General features: G+C 42.5%; 1 protein-coding gene across 1 annotated transcript in view; it reads left to right on the top strand.

Moving 5' to 3' along the window:
* Positions 1-23,584, top strand: part of LOC126356044 (allantoinase) — a 224,317-nt gene that overhangs the window by 186,778 nt on the left and 13,955 nt on the right. Inside the window, exon 11 of the mRNA XM_050006723.1 lies at positions 10,215-10,247. Coding sequence (XP_049862680.1) covers positions 10,215-10,247 — 33 coding nt within the window. The remainder of the gene's footprint in view (positions 1-10,214; positions 10,248-23,584) is intronic.

Consider the following 23,584-nt stretch of genomic DNA (forward strand, 5'->3'; position numbering starts at 1 on the left):
CTTGCACAGGATAGAGTAGCATGGAGAGCTGCATCAAACCAGTCTCAGGACTGAAGACCACAACAACATAGATATAAACTAAGTAAAAAAAAAAAAAACTTAATCATTAGTGTCATGCAATATTTTGTGTAATGTAATTTCTTGTACAGACATCTTTTATTAACCTGACACGTTCCACATCATTACGAAGTGTCGTATTCATGATCTATGGAACAAGTATTAATCTAATCTAATCTAATCTAATCTAATCAACAACAATTCTGTCCTCAGAATCCCGCACCATACATCCACCAACCACTGTTTTTAGAGTGCAACTTGTTGCACCCAACATGGATGTTCAGTTGCCCAATAATGCATGTTAACATTTCCATGGCTCATGAATGTAGCCTCATCAGTAAATAAAATCAAATTAATAAATGTGTCATCCCTCTGAATCCAAAGTTGAGTCCATCAGCAGTATTCAATGTGACCCACACAATCCATACCAGTTAATTCTTGGTGGAGACTGATATGGTAAGGATGATGATGATATTTACGGCGATGACTAATAACACTACTCTGACTCATGCCAGGTTCACTTGCAGTTTGACATGGACTAACACAAGGATCTCGAACCACAGTGGCAAAAGTACCAATTTCCATTCCCTCATTAGTAACTTTCCTTTGCCGGATATAATTCTGATGTATTAAAGATCCAGATGTTCTCAGTTTTTTCATACGCATATTTAAACATACAACATGTAGCGTCAGTACATAGAGGATATCTTTCAGCATATAAGTGTCTAGCTATCAATTAATTTAGTTGGCATTCTCCATAAATGAGAAGCATATTGACTTGTTCTTAGAAGGAATAAATCATTCACATTTGCCTGATTCGACAATACTAGTCTTACAATTCCTATTAGTGTTGTATTGTGAAACCACCAAATGGTGTTTACATATCAATGGCATGTTAGATGGATATGCCGTATTCAGTGAATATTTACTATTTGCACAATATACGAGAGAGAACTGACAGAGCATGTGCTTTGATAAGTGACTAAGTGATAAGGAACACCACTCAATCCATGATAAGAAGATTGCACACTGCATTAATACCAATGGTCATCACTTCAAATACCTTCTGTAAATCGACTTTCATGCCATCTTTTTGACCTTTGTTGACCTTCAAAGACCTTACTGTTACACATCATTGAATTCGTCTTGACAGTCGTTAACAGAAAATAAGTAGCAAACTACAGCGTCCCATTTAAAAAAACAAAATTAACCTTCATATCTCTGACACAACCCCACCTAGCAACAAAAAAACAATGCCATATTATGGCCCTTGTTGTCCCATGCAACATTTGTCCCACAACCTTTTCAGCTTCTACAGACAACAACAAAAATTTTGCATCACCTTGGTTCTGAGAGTTCTGGAACCTGTACATAAAACTGGAATAGAGATGAACATAAATGTCATTTCACCTTTTTTTATTGCTCATGAAAACGACACATTACATGTTGTACCACCATACAGTGAGACCTTTAGAGGTGGTGGTCCAGATTACTGCACACACCGGTACCTCTAATACCTAGTAGCACATCCTCTTGCAGTCATGCATGTCTGTATTCATCGAGGCATACTATCCACAAGCTCATCAAGGCACTGTTGGTCCAGATTGTTCCACTCCTCAGTGGCGATTTGGCATAGATCCCTCAGAAGGTTTGGTGGGTCACATCATCCATAAACAGCCCTTTTCAATCTACCCCAGGCATGTTCGATAGGGTTCATGTCTGGAGAAGATGCTGGCCACTCTAGTCAAGCAATGTCATTATCCTGAAGGAAGTCATTCACAAGATGTGCATGATGGGGGTGCAAACTGTTGTCCGTGAAGACAAATGCCTCATCAATGTGCTGATGGTATGGTTGCGCTATCACTTGGAGGATGGCATTCACAGATTGTACAGCCATTACAGCACCTTCCATGACCACCAGCAGCATACATTGGCTCCACATAATGCCACACCAAAACAGCAGGGAACCTCCACTTTGCTACACTCACTGGACAGTGTGTCTAAGGCGATCAGCTTGACCAGGTTGCCTCCAAACACATCTCCAATGATTGTCTGGTTGAAGGCATATGCGACACTGATCAGTGATGAGAACATGATACCAATCCTGAGCAGTCCATTTGGCATGTTGTTGGGCCCACCTGTACCACACTGCATGGTGTCATGATTGCAAAGATGGGCCTTGCTATGGACATCAGGAGTGAAGTTGCACATCATGTAACCTATTGCACACAGTTTGAGTCATAAAGCAACGTCTTGTGGTTGCATAATAAGCATTATTCAACATGGTGGCATTGTTGTCAGGTTTCCTCCAAGCCATAATCCATAGGTTGCAGTCATCCACTGCAGTAGTACCCCTTGGGTGGCCTGAGTGAGGCATGTCATTGACAGTTCTGCTTCTCTGTATATCTTCCATGTCCAAACAACGTCGCTTTGGTTCACTCCTAGATGCTTCTCTTGTTGAGAGACATTCCTGGCACAAAGTAACAATGTGGGCATGATCCAACTGCGGTACTGACCATCCGGGCATGGTTGAACTACATACAACATGAGCCATGTACCTCCTTCCTGGTGGAATGACTGGAACTGATCAGCTGTTGGACACCCTCCGTCTAATAGGTGGTACTCATGCATGGTTGTTTACATCTTTGGGCAGTTTAGTGACATCACTAAACAGTCAAAGGGACTGTGTCTGCGATACAATACCCACAGTTAACATCTATCTTCAGGAGTTCTGGGAGCTGGGGTGATGCAAAGCGTTTTTTGATGTGTGTATCATACTTTTGGAGTTATTCTAGGTGGCAATAGTTTGTGACTCACCCTGTATTACGATGCATACAACATGCCAACAATTTAAGATATATTAAATAACTATTTACCACCTTCAATGAGCCTGTCTCTTAGATATGGCACAACATCATAAATTTCTGTACTCATCATGCAACACTATACGTCTTTCTTACTAAAATTGTTTGTTCTTACTGCATATTATGTCATGATTTGCCAGACATTGACTTTCATGTCTAAACTAGTCATGGCATAATAAAAATTTCTGGCAGCTTGTGATGGTTTTACATCAAAATGTCTTTTATATAAACTGTGCAGTTTGAATTACGGAAGATTTTTAGAAGTATGATTATATAAATATGAAACAAAATGTGTTACTGCATTGAAGATTTCTTTGTGCAGAGGATGTGGTGTGTTATCTTGGAAGGAAAGGCATAGACAGATGTCCAAGTAACTTCACACTCGCTTCACGGATATGCATTGAAATCTTTGATGTCCATGTTGTAAATTAATGATCTAACAGACAACAGTAACCCCAGATTTTTTCTAAGCAAAACGGTTACCTATTGTAAAGTATGGACATATGGAAAGCAGATGTAAGTCTTAAGTCTGTAAATAGTGGAAGTTTAATTTTAAATCTTGTACGTAATCTGACTGTTCTTAACTAAGGATCACTGAACTGAATAATTTTTGACAATATTTGGTTGCAATAGCCAAGAAACTAGCAAATGTCTGAATGATGGATTTAATGAAAGCAGATGTAAGTATTACACCTGTAAATATTAGAAGTTTAAATTTAATTTGTGTGTGTAATTTTACTTTTTATTGACTGAGGATCATAAAAATTAATGCAACTTGAGTTTTTCTAATTACATATTTGTAATGTGTTTATCTGACATGTTCCACACACAGGAGGATTCCATCCTTTATGGGTCTATGGAATGAATAATTAACCTAATCTAACCTAAACTGTTTTGAAATGCTGCCCAAACATCCAGCCAGTTCTCTGTAAGACTTCATAGGTACAAAGATTGGCAACTTGCTTTAAATTTTCAGTTAAGTTAAATGAGCTCTTCGCAAAATACAAAGCATAATATCCTCTGACTACAATGTCGAAGAGTAACATTTGTAATCAGTCTTCTCACACAAACATCTCTGTGTAACAATGTGTATGAGTATGTAAGGGAATAGTCACATATGATCTGTAATAGGTAAAGTTGGCGTTAGACATAAGTTCATAAACTGAGAAACTGCAGTCAGTATACTATGGAGATAGCTTACAAAATGCCTCTGTCACCCATCTCAGAATATTGCTCAACCCTGTGTTAACTGGGAATATTGAATGTATATAACAAAGTGGTTATGTTTTTTTAACCCATGATAGAGTTTTATGGAGATGATGAAAATCTTAACTTGCTTACACTTGAAGACAGGCACTATCTGCTTTACAGAAGTCTACATACAAATTTTTAAAAACAAGCAGCAAAACTTAAATGTAGCCAAACAGTACAACCACCTATGCATTGCTCCTGTAAAGACTGGAAAGACAACATTAGAATAATGACAGTGCACACAGAGGCATTTAAGCAATAATTCTTCCTGTACCTACACACAATGTAATGTGAAGATGCTTTAATATGGAACATACTCTCTGCATGCACATACAATACTTTGCACAGCATAGTTGTGGATGTAGTCTTTGATGAGGTATACAGGGCAAAGCAAAATTCGTACATTCAGACTTTGAAACATGACTCCTCACATGCCAGCGATAAAAGAAAATCTCTCCCAAAATTTCGTCTGGCAAGTACATCTGGCAGAAAAAGGACATTAAAAAGTGACAATCTGGCTACACTGTAACCATATGTATGGTGACTACCTCTGTCAACACATGTTGGTTGTGCTGTGCAGTTGGTGCAGCGTATAAAATTTTGGGTTGGCAAGCAGGAGGTCAAGAGTTTGATCCTGGGTTGGGGTGCATTTTTTTTTTTTTTATTTGCTAATTTCATTCTGACATTTTATCCTGCAATATGAACCATTTCTTAGGTCATGCAAATCCTAAATTTACAACATTTTGTAACGCTGAACATAACAAACACATGGTTAGACAAATAAGAAATAGACAGTCAAAACAAATGACCTGTCATAGGACACAATAACTACAAAAACAATATCAGTTTCGAAATTTTAAACTTTACAGCACAGTACAATAACACGACATCTACCTGTCATTTATACTACATGTAACATGAGCATTCAGACATAGCATGTTAGCAACCAATGACAACAATAATGTCCCTATTAATGACCGCATGACCTTCACAACAGAATACGTTGTCCTCAGAACAACAGATGCTCAAAGTGACCTCCCTCCACATCCAAACATTGCACAGCTCACTGGACCATACAGCTCTGGTCCTTTTGGACCAAAGGTGCATCCACAGTAACAAGAGTAACATGAAGACACGCTACCAATTCTTCCACATTTGTTGGCAGAGTAGAGTACATGTGCTCTTTCAGGTGTCCATACAGGAAGAAATCATAGGGATTTAGGTCAGGCGAAAGCGGGGGCCATACAACTGGACCTCCACATCTGAGCCATTTCTCTGGAAATGTTCTGTCCAAATATTGTCACACATTAATTCCAGAGTGTGGAGGTGCACCATCATGTTGGAACCATATCCCCTATTGAACATGTAGTGGAAAATCTTCCAGCACATCAGGCATATAGTTCGAGAGGAATGCATGATACCTTCATGCAGTCAACCAGTCAGGTAACATGTAGGGCCCAACCACCTGTCACCCAACATTCCGGCCCAGACATTGATACCAAAGTGAACTCAGTGTCCACACTCATGGGTGATGTGTGGGTTAACGTCACACCAAGGGTGGACATTGTGCATATTGAAGACACACTCACAAGTGAATGCTGGTTCATTTGACCAAATTACAGTGTTCACAAAGTCATTGTTGGTTTCCTGTTGTTGTTGGAACCATTCACAGAATTGCATTCTCTGATGATGTGCAGGAAGCAGATGTTGCGTGAAATCATAATGATAGGGGGACAGCCCATGCTCGTGCAGCATGTTAACGACCATGCATTGCACAACACACAGCTCCCTTGCTATGCTATGTGTACTTTGCTGAGGTTCTTGGTGTATGAATAGCTTCCTCAGCAGCTGGAGTACAATGAGTCTGTGGACGACCTCTGTCATGCAATGGTGGAAACAGACAATCTGACTCCTGAAGGTACAGCTCCAGATGACAAAACACATTTTTTCTGGATGGGGTCAATGAGGATATCTAGCAGCAAATTCACTAGTGGCAGCACCAGCCCAGTTATCAGACGCACGAAGGACCAGAAGCATATTCACATATACATCGTATTTTGTCTATGCCATATGTCTGCCACACTGATTTAGTGATTTACAATGAGAAAATTCAATACATGTACAGATGTACATTGGAGTCTGTCACGGGTACTTGCATACAGTACAAACAGACTATCAGTCCTGTGTGCTCTTCCACCTAATGCACATTACCCTTCTGAGAGATACTGTTCTGCATGATTCATCCTGACACTGCTAATTGTGAAATGTTTGGGTTCAAATTACACTGTTTCCCTAATGGTAATAGACGTGATGTTTCCACAATCCTATCAATAGAATAATAACAATAATAATAATAACAATAATAGTGCATTGAGTTATGTACTAAACAGCAAGCGGTTACCAGACTCAATGTTGAAAGGTTGAAAGGTATAATTAGTGGGATTATGGTGATAACACATACAAATAGTAACCAAGTTTGGACATTATTCACAAAGCACGTTGCTAGTCCTACTGGTAACTTAAGGCCCTAACAAATTGTAATGGACCTGAACAAGGCAAGAACAATAGTTGGTACTAATCTATGGGACCATTGGAGGAAGGTACCAAAAAAACAGGTTTAATATCTGCTAGATGAAGTGGTGTGAATAAATTCACGCCCACAATGTGGAAAGGGCTTCTTCCAAAGCTGATCAGTCTTCCCTTTCTACAATTGTTGTATGTAAGTACAAATGTTTTCTAGGGGACTCGTTGCAATTGCTGTTGATGATTAAGGTGCCAGATACAGTACCACCTGGACTCCATTTACCAAATAAAAAACATATGCCTCAACCTCCTGCATGCTAACGCAAAACTTTATACAATGCACCAACTGCATAGTACAACTAATTAGTGCTGACAGAGGTAGTCACCATACATGTGGTTACAGTGTTGCCAGATTGTCATTCTTTAACGTCCTTTCTCTGCCGGACATACTCAACGGATGAAATTTTGGGAGAGAAATTTTCTTTTATCGCTGGCATGTGAGGTGTTGCACTGTGAAGCCCAAGTGCATGAATTTTGCTTCACCCTGTATAACAGAATGAAAGGACAAAATAAGTAGAAAATCATGGAAAAACAATGGAGGCAAATCTTATTACATTAGTAGAGCACTAAAAGAATGGAACAGTTTACCAGGGAATATCATCAGTTAGTTTCCAAAAAGCATTGCTTAATTTAAAAATGTGGTTGAACAGATGAGAAACACAAATATTATCGAGATCAGAATGAAGGTAAATATAGTTCATCTATTGCATAGCACACTGTATGAAAACAGAAAAAGGTATAATCAAGTTAAGTGATGTACAAATCTTATGTTCACTACAATGGCAACAGCTGTACTTGTGAACAAATAAAACAAACACCCCATTTCTACCCAGAGCAGAAGAGTAACAAACTGATGTCATGGCCGTGGACAATTGCATTATTCCCCAGTTGACAGTCGGTTTAGGAGACTTAAATGAAATGTTCCTAGTGATCCAGGAGCCTAAACCCTTTGTGTGATTCACGTTCTTTGATGATATTTTCATGGAATGGACTAAAGATGAAAACATTCTACCCTCATTCCTTCAAAGCTTCAACACCTTCTCTCCAATCAATCATAATTTGTCCTCTTCGATGAAACGTGTCACTTTTTAGATACTGACTTCCAAATCTCCAACGGCTTCATAAAAGCCTTTGTTTATCTTAAACCCACTAACAATTAACAGCAGTTCCTCTTCAATAGTTACCAGCCCTTACATACCAAAACATCTCTCCAATTATGTCTGGCCGCTTTTGGACGTCACATCCGTCATGATGAGCAACCCCTTGCCCAGTGTTCTGAAGGTTGTACTAAGGCTTCAAAGACAGATACTACCTTCCAAATACAGTCCACAGATTTCCCATGCCATATCCACATATGCCTTTAATTCTACTCCCCCTACAAATCAGTTGTAAAGAAGCATAGGAGCGTACTTCTCATTAACCAATATCACACCAGACTGAAGCAATTCAACCCCACCATGCACCTAGGCTTCAACTATCTTTTACCACACCCTGAAACAAGGAACATTCTTCCCACTCTGCTCCCAAGGTGGTATCCCATGTCCATCCACTGTACAAAATATTCGACTCCATCCTTATACTTATATAACATACACTCCTAGCCACTAGCCACATTAGTCATATTCCTGCAAACCATTTATTTGCAAGACCTATCCTAGATACCAAACAATTATGTGCTATTACAGGTCTGTCACAACCTATCAGTGGCAGGGTCAGCTATAAAAGCAGTCAGGCCATATAATGACTTCACTGCAAATTCTTAACAGCCTATTAACTGGCATAATTGTTAATCAGCTGTAACCTTAAATGAATGGTTACCAGAAAATTATGGTTAAGAGCTAAATTGATTACTTTATCACTGAACTTTGTGCTGAAAATGTGCTCAACTTCAATGGCTGCTTCACATTACTATCTGAGCCCCCTCCTAATATTAGCTTCTTTTATTTACATAGAAGGGAACTGTCCATAGAACACAACCTTTGACCCTGCAACTCTCCTGGCCTAGATCCTAGCAATCCCTGTTCCTACACATCCCATTTCACTCAGTTAACCTATATTAAAAACAAAGATTCCAAGACTTACCAAGCGGGAAAGAGCCGGCAGGCAGGCACAGTGAACAAAACACACACACACACACACACACACACACACACACACACACACACACACACACACACAGAATTACTAGCTTACGCAACCGATGGTTGCTTCTTCAGGAAAGAGGGAAGGAGAGGGAAAGACGAAAGGATGTGAGTTTTAAGGGAGATGGTAAGGAGTCATTCCAATCCCGGGAGCGGAAAGACTTCCCTTGGGGGAAAAAAGGACAGGTGTACACTTGCACACACACACATATCCATCCGCACATACACAGACACAAGCTCAACTTCAATGGCTGCTTCACATTACTATCTGAGCCCCCTCCTAATATTAGCTTCTTTTATTTACATAGAAGGGAACTGTCCATAGAACACTACCTTTGACCCTGCAACTCTCCTGGCCTAGATCCTAGCAATCCCTGTTCCCACACATCCCATTTCACTCAGTTAACCTATATTAAAAACAAAGATTCCAAGACTTACCAAGCGGGAAAGAGCCGGCAGACAGGCACAGTGAACAAAACACACACACACACACACACACACACACACACACAGAATTACTAGCTTACGCAACCAATGGTTGCTTCTTCAGGAAAGAGGGAAGGAGAGGGAAAGACGAAAGGATGTGAGTTTTAAGGGAGAGGGTAAGGAGTCATTCCAATCCCGGGAGTGGAAAGACTTCCCTTGGGGGAAAAAAGGACAGGTGTACACTTGCACACACACACATATCCATCTGCACATACACAGACACAAGCAGACATATTTAAAGGCAAAGCTTGTCTGTGTGTTTTGTTATTTCACTTGGAATAATGACATTTTCAGAAAGCCCAGCAAAGTTTTTCGGTCAGGTGAATGGTTATTTTTGTTCCTTTCATTATTAGCAATTTATTATTTATTGGATGTTAATGACTGCTTGTAAAAACATTCAAAGATTAATTAAGCATTTGGCATTCAAGCAGTTTAAGCAGATATATGGTTTAACACACTCACCTTCTGGGTCAGTGTCAATATTTTACATACCTAAAACTATAGTTCTGTAATTCAAGAACCTTCTCTACACAACTTGACCAGACAATGTTTTTTTCATTTCTAAAAGTGTTAAAATGTTATAACAATTTAATTGCTGAGCCTTTATTGATACATAACTTTTTAATGTGTGTTGTTGTAATTTTTGTGAGGCAGTCAGTAGTGTTATTAAACAGTATACCAGCCATAACCAATTTTTAATGTGTTTTTTTCCCCTCTATCTCATCAGGCAAATGAAGTCCTGTAGATGATTACTATTATTGTCAACTGAGTGACATCAAAAGCATTATTTTACCTTTTTGCCAATTTTATAAACAATCTCTTTTTTTTGCAGGTAACAAAGTCAATTATTGAATTCAAGAACAAGGTAAATATTTCACTTATACCATCTAGATTATAGAACATAGATTCATTTTTTTATTTTTATTTTTTGTGTATAATATTATTTCAGGCAAAAAATTATAAGTCTATTTGTGACATGAGAAATCACTGAGCAACTGATATTTCTGTGATACAGATTTTACAATGGCAACATAGACAGTTGGGGTGGTATTTCAGTGATAATAAATAATATTTTGTATGATCTCTGTATACAGAGAGTATTATCATGGAACAAGTGACAGAGATATTGAAAAAGCTGAACTGAACACGAAGAAAATATGTATAAGTGCAGCAGTGAATTTTTATATTTCTTGAATTTTCATAACCAACATCATTTTAGATAGTAAATTCCATTTTAAGTATTCTCTAGTAAATGTCCCATACCAGCAGTCTTAACCCCTACCACCAAAGTTTGGTCTTCAGTGTGACTGTGAATGAAGATCTTTTTTACTGGAACTGATTACATGCATCAGTCAGTGAAAAATCTCTTTTGACCCTATTTTGATGTAATGTTTCTAAAAAAAGGGTAATGAAATTTTTCCACACACTCTTTATTTCAAATCTACACCTAATGACCTATTTGCATGTATCAAGCTATCTAATATACCAATGAAATGGAGACCTAATGGTGTTGATGCGCTGAAAATACATCTTTGATGCAAACAATTTAATATATGAGACTGACTATTTCATGTTTCAAAACATAATGGATATCTTGGAAGCTGTGGCAACCAAGCACACAGGAAAAGCATGCACAATAGTTTGTCAGTTTAATAACAACACTAACTTTATGGTACACCACAGGCATTACAAATAAAAGATCAAAGACCTCAGCCAAAACCAGAGTCCAGGATTGTAGCAAAGCTTAATTCACAAGAGCAGAGTATTAGTAATAGTCATAGGAGTGCAAATAAAAGAATGACAGAAGTGGTCTCTGCTCTGACTCATATACTGATAGTTGGTGTCTCAGTGAGCTGCGGTGGTGCTGACTGATGTGAGGGTGCACAGGCCTAGATGAGGTTCTGCTCTCTGGATTAGTGGTGGCGTTGTCTGGTGTTGGCCCCCATGCTGAGACTAATGACAGTGTAGGTGACGCAATGGTGGTGGCCTACATAGGTGCACTGTGGAAGTGGTGATGGTTTGCAGTGCTGGTCTGGTGCGTCCTGGACCAGCAATGACGATGAGATTAGTATGCCCAAAGTTGTGGGTATTTTAGTGATGACAAAGATGCTGACCAGTTGAGGGTGTTAACATGGGTGTGTTATCACATTACTCCTCCTTTGGTAAGATTATGATGAGCCAGCAGCCACAAGACCCCTCTGTGCTGTGTGCTGCCGAGGTGACCCCAGCCGGCCGGTGTGACTGTGCGGTTCTAGGTGCTTCAGTCTGGAACCGCGTGACCGCTACAGTCGCAGGTTCGAATCCTGCCTCAGGCATGGATGTGTGTAATGTCCTTAGGTTAGTTAGGTTTAATTAGTTCTAAGTTCTAGGGGACTGATGACCATTGATGTTAAGTCCCATAGTGCTCAGAGCCATTTGAACCATTTTTAGGTGACCCCATGAAGCTGACATCCATGGCATCCAGGTCATTGGGCTCTGCTGAATAATGTGTGGTGAACTGATCCCTGCCAATTGAAACATGAGATAAGGCTGGAACTGGCCTCTGGAAAAGCAGCTCCACTGTGGTTGAATGTGTAATGGCTCTATGGTGGCTGGTTGATCTGGCACTGGGGTTGGAGCTGTATGGCTATCCAGCTCCCAGAAAGTGGAGGTGGAAATGTGCTTTGGTGGCTCCTACAAATCCTTATGCTGCACCTCCCACAATAGACTCCCCCATAGCTCTGGCTGTGGGAGGTCCAGTGAAGTACTGGAAAAGTCGGCTGATGAGTTCCCTTGTGTGGGAGGGTAGGCATACAGAAGAATGAAAGATCAGATGGGGTTCATTGACCAGGATGATTATTGGAGATGTCAGATGGCATAGATACAAATGCTGAGGTAATGCAGGTGTACAAAGTAGTAGCAGCAGGAGTGTCGGACATTGATTTCCCACACAGATTCACAGCTGGTTTTGTTTGTCAGCTACCTGCTTGTCACCTACTGCACACTCTCTGCTGCCTATGGATGACTGCAGGAATCCAGTGCTCCTGCTGGCCAGAGGTGTGGGCCTGTACTGGGGCCCACAGTCAGAATCACTGTGACACTGGTGCTCTAGCTGGTGGGGGGACCGACTTCAACAGGTGCACCTTGGTACATGACTGGCATCCATGCAGTCAATCTGCTGGGCTCTTCTCTCCAACAGACATGGCCTTGAAAGTGCTAAGAAAGAGTGCTGGTGTACTGTCCTCTTGGGCATCCCCAACATATTTCTTCATTTGAGTTCTGAACATTTGAACTAGTCATTCTACGCTCCATTTCATTGGGGTGAAACAGTGGTGCTTTGTTGTGGTGGAAATCATTCTTAGAACAAAAATCATTAAATGTTTGGGATAAAATCTATTGCATAATATCTGTCACCAGAGTGCAAGTGGAGGGGGCGGTGTGTGTGTGTGGGGGGGGGGGAGGGGGGAGGGGGGAGGGGGGGAGGGGGGGGAGGGGGGGGAGACCTCTAACCATAAAGATCTTCATGGGGGCTCTTACACTGATCTCTGCTGTTGTGGAATGGCAATAGATGATGTATGGATAATGCAAATATGCTTCAATAAAAGTTAACGAATTCACATTGAGAAAGAGGCATGCAAAATCCAAGTGGATGTATTGCCATGGCCACATGGGCATAGTCTAACACTTTAGACAACAAGAAGCGATGTGGAGCTGGTTTGCAAACTTCCCACCTCTCTCCCATAGGTTGACTTACTTGGTATGCACAGCAAATCTTCTTCTCTAGATAGCCTGCCACACTGATCTCAAAAACTTCTTCTCTGAAGAACAATGCTGCTTAAGGGAATTTATCGGACTCTCTCTCTACTCTTGAAATAATCTGGTACTCGAAGAATATTTTTAGTCCACTCATGGTATATTTCAATTTCCACAAAAAACAAATTCACCATTTCTCATATAAATATTCGAACTTGTGCAAGTCAACCAAGTAGTCAAACATTAGACTCTAATAAAATATATTTACAACAGGCTTGGTTTAATAACCACCAGAAAATATGAACATGTCTTGTTTCTAGTAAGTCCAACACATGAATTACTTAAAAGTCTAACCTCATTTCTTCATTTGCCCTTAGCAATCATCACAGTCACTAAACCAGCATAGTATAGCACAGGTCCTTCCCTACTATAACATCCCAGCTCCTCCACCAAATTATAACATTTCAGCTCCTCAACACCAAATTAAAACGTTGCATTAGGAGGTGTCTGCTTCATGCAAAAAGTCTTGAGTTCATATTGACGACAACAAGTAATTCTTCATTACAGAAGTTTATTTACAAACAGAACTGACAGACTTCACAGACTCAACAACTGACTCTCAGAGCTAACCGCACTGCATATCCGAACTGGCAACTGACAACTCCTAGGTGTATTAATATCTTTCCAAACAATGAGAGTCTTTGACAATGTTTTGTTTACAATACGATAGCAATTCACGACTTAAAACTAAATTAGACATTACAGAATTTTAGTACAGATTAAAGTAAGTAAAAGGATCAGTACATATAAATTCTTACAAGCATAATTTCCAAATAGATTTTATAACATTTTTCTACCAGCTTCTGGATAACCTTCACCAGATTTGTATCGATGTTCCAGAAATATCTTGACATTTGATTCTGGATATTTCTTGAGTGATTTAGAACAACTATTTATATGTAAAATGATTTAAATCGTGTTTCAAAACGTAAATAAATCTTTTTAGCAATATTTCTTGATACAAATCGTCTTTCGAAATTAGGTTATGAAACAGTTTTCACAAGTTTTCGTATTTTTGTGATCATAATATAGAATTTCTCCATAGAAAGTTCCAGAAGTGTGCATTAAACGTTCATTTACAGACTTTCTCTTTAGCTGGTGAGTTTTTAAAAGTATCTTGTCCATATTATACGAAATAATTTAGCTCAAAACTGATAATTTATACAATTAATCAGAGCTACAGCAAACAGTGAGTCTTTCTTTTACAAAATGAAATATAATTACAAAATTGAATGAAAATAGGTTACTAACACTAATACATATTTACATTAATTCTATTTTTGTTCTTTCTGTGCAAAATGTCCTAGTATTGACACAGTACAATATTTAAACATCACCAAAGTTTCCCTTTACATTTTGCATATCTGTATCGACATCTCCTAAAAGTCTACAGTATCAAATACTTCAATATGTCCCAATATGTCCTGTAATGTTACACTACACATGCACTGAAACTCTATAGATCATACAGCAGGTACTTGTCAGATGCTGTTCGACAGCCACATCCACGTTTTGCTCATGACTGTTTTTAGACCTGCACACACAAACATGCAATGTGCAGTAGATCAGATTCATCTCTCTCACACTTCTGTTTAAAATATCGTGGGCTCAAGATGGAGGAAGGTCAAGTGGTTCTAGAATTCACTCGGAAATTCTCAAAGTACTACAATAGGCCATGATGAAAAACTTTGCAACGGAGTGGTCTGTTGTCCCACACACATAACGCATGTATGAATTAATTGCTTTATTTGCCAGTGTATGTCCAGCTAGTAACTGTAAAGATGGGCAAGCATTTGATATTCCCTGGTGTCCATGATTCAGTGACTGGAGGATGTTATTGCTTAGAGTTTGTGGGATTACCACTCAGGTGGAAGTGGTTAACAGCACCACTCCATCCACCAGAATTAATCCATGTTTGCAGTGTAGAGTAGTGAAATATGGTGTCTCACTTCCATCTTGGTGCTCATTTGGGCCACTCCCCCCCCCCCCCCCTGCCACCCCCACAGGGCATGATGCTGCACTTGTTGTGAAATAGGGTCCATGCCAATGGCATCAGCAATGCGCAAACCAGTAACTGCAAAGGAATCTGCTGTTTGTTTAGCCTAGTCATTGACTTAGAAACAGAGAAGTTCTTCTTGGTCAAAGCTTGGATCTGGACCCATTGGAAGATGGAATAGGGTGTCAGTGTTGATTTGTTGGATGAAAGTGAATTTCGTAATTGTAGTGCCTCAGGGATGGGGCGCAACATTGTAAACTGTGGGCTGTTGTATCCAGCAACCCATCCATAAGGGCTAAATAATGAGATCAGTGGCTTTTGATACATGATGTGGTGACATTTCAAGCCACATGAAAAACATGATTTTTTTATCACCTGTATTATGGCTAGGGACTCTTTTTTTATTTGCAAATAGTGTTTATGTGCTGCATGCAGCATTTTAGAGGTTAATGGTATTGGTTGCTTGCAAACATCTGAATTTTGATGGATGAGAAGTGCCTAAGCCCAAACTGCAACTCATCAGTAGCTACTAATAGCTGTTTTCATGGCTGTAAGGTGACCAGGCTTGCAGCTGAACAGAGACGGTTCTTCAATGTTTGGAATGTGCATTCACACTAAGCCATCCAGACAATGTCACACCTGTTTTATGTACTTGATGCAAGGGATATGCAGTTTTAGCTACCTGTGCAATGAATTTACTATAGTATGTAATTTCGCCCATAAAAGACTGGATTTCTTTGAAGTTTGTGGATTGTGGTAGAGCATCAATAGCTGCAATGTGGCTATCCACTGGCTGAATTCCTCACTGTGAAATAATTTGCCTCAGATACTCAACTGAGGGCTAAAAAAATTGATTTTTTTAAGTTCCACATTATACCTGCATCTTGTAGGGTCTAGAATAGATGGCTGAGGTTGCAGAGGTGTTGTTCTGTACTTGATCCCATGACCACAATATTGTCCAGATTGTTTGTGCAACATGTAAATTGTTGCCTGAATATTCTAGAAAACGCTGGTAAAGTGTAGAGGCACAGTCCATGCTGAAAAATAATCATTTTTACTTGTACATCCCAAAGGGGCTGTTGACTACAGAAGCTGTTGAGATGCTACATCAAGTTGAAACTCCAAATATGCATAAGAAAGGTCTATTTTAGAAAACTACTGACCCCTGTCAGTTTTGTTACTGCTTCTGGATGAGAAATAGGATACTGGTATGAGTCCATCATGGCTTGATCTTTCACTTTCTCTTTAAACGTGCATCAGAGGCAGAGTTTGCTGAATGATTTTTTAATCATCACTAGTGGCCTCATGCATCAACTAGATTTAATTGGTTCTATTGCTCTCATACCCACTAATATGTCCTGTTGCTGCCTGAGTTGTTTGTGTAGTGCTAATGGCACAAGTTGTGCCCAAAAGAAATATGGTTGTGCACATGGTTTCAGAGTGAAATGAGCATTGAAATTGCTACTTTCACCTAGCCCTGCTGAAAAATGTTGGTAAAGCCTTTGCAATTTTCTAGTGCCTGGAATGGAAGTCGTACTGAAACCATATCTGTTGAGTACAAAATTGTAAATCTGAAAGCTGTGAATACACCTAACCCAAATAAACCTCAGCTGACATGCTGTTAACCACTAAGAAACGTTAATTGATGCACCACACTTTGTAAGCAGTGTCCACTGTAAATACTTCTTTTGCTTATTGTAGCTAACAAGCCTATGTGTACTGAGTATCAAAGTTGGGGCACTGAGGTGCAGATACATATGGGTGTTAATGAGAGATGCTGCTGTGCCAGTATTTACTTACATTTGTATGGATTTTATGTTAATGCTCACAGCTATAAATCATTTATTTGACACTGCTTCTTGGGTTCTGAACACCAGCCATAATATTGAAGTCCACTGGTTACCCACATTGCATTGTGGCATGACTGACATTGAGTCATACACTGTCAGAATGTGCCCCTACTTTTTACATTTATTGCAGTGAGATCAATGATTCAGAGAGTTCTTACAGTCATGTTTGATGAAAAAAGCAGGAAAAGATGGAAGTGGGTAGTGGGCAGTAGATTTCACTTGAGGCTGCTGGTGACATGATTTAGCCAAGGCATGTTTATGGGTACACTGTATTGGTGCTATTTCTGCCTTACTGGATGTGACATAGTCTGAGCACTTGCCATTGTCAATGGTTACTGTGCCTACATCTGTCCATGATTCTAAATGGGGAGAAAGGAACATTGGCTTTAACGTCTCATTGACATCGAGATCATTAGACATGAAGCACAAGTTCAGATGGTGTTAAGGATGGAGAAGGAAACTAGCCTTGCCTTTTCAGTGGAACCATTCTGGCATTTGCCTGTATCGATTTAGGGAAATTGTGGGAAACCTGAATCTGGATGGCCAGATGCACGTTTGAACCCTTGTTCTCCCAAATGCAAGTCCAGTGTGATAACCACTGAGCCACCTCACTCAGTGACTCTAAATGGTGCCCAGTCACTCATGAAACTTCAAATTATTGGGCAAGTGTTAGAACTTCTTTGAAAGTGGGGTTATCAAATTGTAATGGCTCTTGGGAGGTCAAGTCAATTATTGTATCACTGATCATGGTATCTGCATATGACTCTTTATACTTTGTAGTAACAAATCTGCACTTCCTATTGAGGTCCTACAACTCTACTGGCTAACCAAGGTAGGTCTGGTTAGATTGGTTCTTGCACTGATAAAAATCAACCCTAGAAGTTATCATATGGAAATGGCGGTCATGATATGCTGTTAGTAACTGACACATTTCCTTGAATGACAGCAATGTCTGTTCCGTGAGGGGAGCCAACCTTCACAATAAACAACACACTCAATTTGCAACAGAAAAAGAACTTTAATGATGTCATCACTCATTACCTTGAATGCGGCAAAATGTCACCATAACTGCTTTTCATATGCCTCCCAATCCTTGGTCTATTCATCACATGCTGGAAAAAGCAGCAGATGGGCTGACTATTGTTGCTATTTGGCAAGTAGTCCCATCAGCCTCTTCCAACACAGTCATGTTTCCTTGCTGCTGTCTTTCCCAGTGTTGTTGGTCCTCCACTTTCTGTTGTAACAGGCTTTGGAGTACAATTTCCACTGAAGTATTCATTGTCATTGTAGCACTTGAGACAGACACACATGTAAGTTCAAAATGTCCACATCACCATGTGTGTAGTAACTAAGCACATGTGAAAATTATGCACAACAGTTAGACGGCTTAATAACAACACAAACTTCATGGTACATCACAGGCATTACAAATACAAGTACAAAGAACACATTCAAAAACAGCCTAAGATTGTATCAAAGTTCAATTCATGAGAGCCAAGTACTAATTCTAGTACCTTCTGCCGCAGAAGTCGAACATGCGCCAGAACAAATGGACGTGTTCAGCCCATAGAGGGCTCCGCCTCCGCGGCGGCTATACCATGCAGTGGCTCTTGCGCAGGGAGGGCGCCACTGCTAAGCCAGACAGCGGCCAATAGCCGCTCCCTCCGGTTTCGTATATAGGGACCCGCTCTGCCCTAGTCCAGCCAGTCTGGTACTCGCTCTGGATTGCGTTTCTATCTCGGCGATACTGCGTTCTGGTCATTGCTAATTGTTGACATTTGCCTGGCTCTGGTTCTGAGTGGATTTACTGTTGGTGTTTGGTGTTGTGGTTTCCACAAGCCTTCGTTGTTTATCTCTTCCATGTTGTGTCGATGATAGTCGGTCATGATCAGTTGTTGTCAGTTGTCGTTGGTCTGTCGTCCAACTCGTCCTTGTGGTGTGTGCTCCACTGTCGGTGGCTTCCCCACCTGGCGGTTCCAATCCGCAGCCCAAGGTGTTCCTGCAGTTGGTTTTGGTTACTACATTGGGGGCGAGGTAAACAGAATGTAGGAGTATGGAAGAGAAATTACTCACTCTCTTATAGCAACAGTAGCAGCTCATGCGACAGCAGCAGCAGCAGTTGGAGGTCTTACAGATGTCAGTGTAGTTGCTCTCAGACCGGGTCAATAAGCGGGATTCCCTACCACCTTTTCTCCCAGGTGCCCCGCTTTCAGACACGTTCCCATATCCGCCGTCGTTCCCACCATGCAACGACGCCAAAGAGGATTGGGAAACGTACCTGCATCGTCTGAAGCAACATTTCATGGCCTTTCAGGTGTCGAATGAGTCTCTGCAGCGAACGTTATTCTTGTCTTGGGCCTAATAGAACACGTTTTTCTTGCTCCGCAAGTTGGCACCATTGGCCGAACCCGTGGCTCTCTCCTTTCACAAGATCTGTGTGTTAATAACTATTATTCCCATCGATACCACGTGGTTGTGTCTCGCTTGTAATTCCATCAATGCCACAAGCAACCAGGTCAGTCCTACCATTCCTGGGTGACAGATTTGCAAGGCCTCAGCTGCAAATGCAACTTCACGTGCACCAATCAGCAGTGCAAGGCGTCATATGCAGATTCATTAATTCGGGATAGTGTCATTCAACTAGCGCCCGATCCAGAGGTCTGCACTGCAGCGTTAAAGTTGGACAACCCCTCGTTGGAAGATATTCTGCGTATTGCCCATTCCTTCGAAATTGCTCAGGCAGCGAATGAATGTCTCAAGGCGCGGCCCCAGGTGACGGCAGTTGAGTCCACTTCCTGATCCACTCCTTCCCGCCATCGACGGGATGCAGTCTCCAGAGGGCACCACCATCGAGATTCCTTGCTGTCTGACGTCTCTATGGCGTCTGAACCACCGGTCACCCCTCGACGCTGGCTGTGTGGCCCCCTCCCGTCATGCCCCCAGTGCTTTTCAGCCCACACTCGAGCTGACTGTCCCCATCGCTGGAAGACCTGTTCGCTCTGTGAGAAAGAAGGCCACCTTCTGTCAGTCTGTCATAGCCGCTCGACCCATCCCTGTCCCACGCCTGCAGGCCAACAGGAAGCCGTCCATGCTTTACACGTAGTCGCCCTTCAGACCGACACATTGGCTCAAGAGTTATTCCTCACCCTACGCATCTTTAATGAGGACGTCCATTTCCAGGTCGATACAGTGGCCACAGTTTCTTTGGTCAATCTGACGACGTATGCACATCTCAGGTCTCCAAAATTGTCCCCACTATCTTGGAGGTTGGACACCTACGGCAACAGTTCCATCCCTCTACGTGGGCAGTTTTCTGTTATGACCATCTACAAAAATGTTCCCCGGCCCCTTAACCTATTTGTGGTGGACCACCCATCGGCTTCGGACATTTTTGGACTAGATGCGTTTACACGGTTTGGCTTTTCCATTCAAGACGAAGTGCAGTTCGTTTCAACTACGGTTCCATTTCAAGGTCCTAGACAATCTGTGTGCGTCTTTTACCTCCCTGGTTTCGGCAGACCAGAGCTTCTGATTTCCAGACACACATCACTTTACTGCCGAACGCACGGCCTCGCTTTTGTCAGGGTTGGCCTATTCCAGTTGCTTTGCGTGTGGCCTTCAAGTATGAACTCGATCGGCTCCAGGCTGTGGGGGTTATTGAGCCAGTACAATTGAGTGCCTAGGCAACACCCTTAGTGGTCGTCAAGAAACCCAATGGGTTGCTTCATCTTTTTAGGGATTTTGGGGCTACGGTCAATGCTCAGTCTTTGGTCAAAACTTATTCCATTCCTCGACAGGAAGATATTCTCGCTAAACTAGCAGGTGGCGAGTACTTTTCTAAGGTTGATCTGGCAGAAGCCTATCACCAATTACCGTTGGATGAGGAATCGCAGGCCATCAACATCATCAACATGCCTTTCGGCCTCTATAAATACAAGCGTCTTCCGTTTGACATTTCCTCTACCCCTGCGATTTTCCAGCAGTATCTCGAGCAACTTACGCAACCAATACCAGCTTGTGTCAATTACCTCGATGGTATCTTAGTCATGGGGCGCACGCGCCAGGAACATCTGGCCAACCTCAGTACCTTATTTCACACCCTGCAGGCTGTGGGTTTACATTGTCGGCTGGAGAAGTGCAGTTTTTTTTCAACTGGCAGTGGGGTACTTAGGATATAGGCTCAGTAAAGATGGCATTCGCCCTTCGGACCAATGTCGCAGCCATCAATGCCCTTCCCCGTCCACAAAACTTATCCGAACTCCAGGTAATTTTGGGGAAGGTCAATTATTACTCAAAGTTCTTACCCCAAGCCGCCCATATCCCACATCCCCCAAATCGCCTGCATCGCAAAGGGGTACCTTACAAGTGGACTTCTGCCTGTGATCAGGCTTTCACCTGCCTGAAGACGATGCTGAAATCTGCTCCTGGCCTTATGCATTTCTCTCTGGATCGTCCCTTGGTGGTGGTGGCCAATGCCTCAGTGTACGGGATTGGGGCAGTCCTAGCACACAGGAATTAGGATGGGTTGGAACAACTTGTGGCATATGCATCCAAGACATTAACCCCTGTGGAAAGGAATTACTCTCAGATTGAAAAGGAGGATCTTGCCATTATTTTTGCAGTTCAGAAGTTTCACATTTGCCTGTTTGGGGCGCAGTTCACCCTCCTCATGGATCATAAGCCCTTAGTGTCGCTTTTCGGGCCCCATTCGCACCTCCCAGAACAGACTGCTCAGCGTCTTCAGCACTGGGCGTTGTTCTTGCATAATTACACTTACACCATCCGCTATAAGCCCACCAGTCAACACACTAATGCAGATGCCTTGTCACGTCTCCCAGCAGGACCTGATCTGGCGTTTGACCAGCAGGAAGTCCTGTGCTTCCACATCGACTCTGCCCGCTGGGAGACTCTCGATGGATTTCCTCTGACGGCTATGCAAATTGCTGCTTCCATGCACCAGGACCTCATTCTGTGGCAAGTCCTCCGTTATGTGACCCATGGTTGGCCTCCCTACCTTACCCGACGTTTGAAAACTGACTTCAGCCTATGGTGTCATGTCTCACACAGACTTTCGGTGATGGAGGATGTCCTGCTGTTGACCATGGACTCAGACATCCATCAGGTGGTCATCCCTCCGGACTTACGCCACCGCGTCCTGCACTTATTACACCGCAGACACTGGGGGATGTCTTGCATGAAGGCGTTGGCTCGATGACATGTCTATTGGCCAGGGATCGATGGAGACATTGAGCACCTGGTCCATGGTTGCACAGTGTGTGTGCGTCATCAGGCTAGTCCTCCACAATCTTTCACGCCCTGGCCAACACCCAGCCAATCCTGGGACAGGATCCATCTAGATTTTGCAGGCCACTTCTTAGGCTTCATGTGGCTCCTCATCATTGATGCCTATTCCAAATACTTATATGTGGTCCACAAGGCATCCACCACCATCACCACTGATGCCACCCTCATCGACTTGGCACAGGTATTGGCCATTGAAGGCCTTTCTCAGACGTCGGTAACAGATAACGGGCCCCAATTCACATTGTCCTTGATCCAGACCTACTGTATCAAACACATTCGCTCTCCCCCCCTTCCATCCTTAATCCAACGGCGCAGCAGAACGCCTGGTCCACACTTTCAGCTGCTGAAATCAGTCGAGCCCTCGCCCACCACCTCGCTCCTCCCAGCGCTACATCCCGGGCATGGCCGTGTGGGCCCGCTCCTATGGCAGCACACCTGTTTTTACACCCGCTACAGTGACAGCGGCTCATGGGCAGCGAGTGACAACCATACAGAAACACAGAGAGCTCGAGCGTCACCACCATAACCAACTCCGCCCTCGAGCCCCTGCCTTGATTTCTCCCCCACCGCCTTCCCTTCTTCCTGGTGCGGACACATCCCTCGAGGTGGAGCCCTTCACTTCAACCTCCATCTCCTCGCCGGCTCTGCAGACACCCTTTCCACCTCGCCATGGTATAGAGATGCCCTCTGACCCCCTGCCCTCTGGTGACACCTTGATGGATGCCGCAGACAGTCTGCCCTCCCATCCCCCAGTGGTCCCTCCGGACATCTCACAACCTGTGCCCTCGTTCCGCCCGCCTCGCCATCGTCCGGGGCATTTCCGCCTCTATGCACCAATTTCGGGGGGGAGGGATCTAGTACCTTGCGCCACAGAAGTTGAACACGTGCCAGAACAAATGGACGTGGTCAGCCCATAGAGGGTTTCGCCTCCGCAGTGGCTATTCTGCACAGCGGCTCTCGTGCAGCGAGGGCGCCACCGCTACGCCACGTGCAGACATCGGCCAATAGCCGCTCCCTCTGGTTTCGTATATAGGGACCTGCTCTGCCCTAGTCCAGCCAGTCTGGTACTCACTCTGGATTGCGTTTCTATCTTGGTGGTACTGCGTTCTGGTCATTGCTCATTGTTGACATTTGCCTGGCTCTGGTTCCGAGTGGATTTACTGTTGGTGTTTGGTGTTGTGGTTTCCACAAGCCTTCGTTGTTTATCTCTTCCTTATTGTGTCAGTCATACTCGGTCATGGTCGGTTGTTGTCAGTTGTC

Source organism: Schistocerca gregaria, chromosome 3 (assembly GCF_023897955.1).
Source record: "Schistocerca gregaria isolate iqSchGreg1 chromosome 3, iqSchGreg1.2, whole genome shotgun sequence".
Lineage (NCBI taxonomy): Eukaryota > Metazoa > Arthropoda > Insecta > Orthoptera > Acrididae > Schistocerca > Schistocerca gregaria.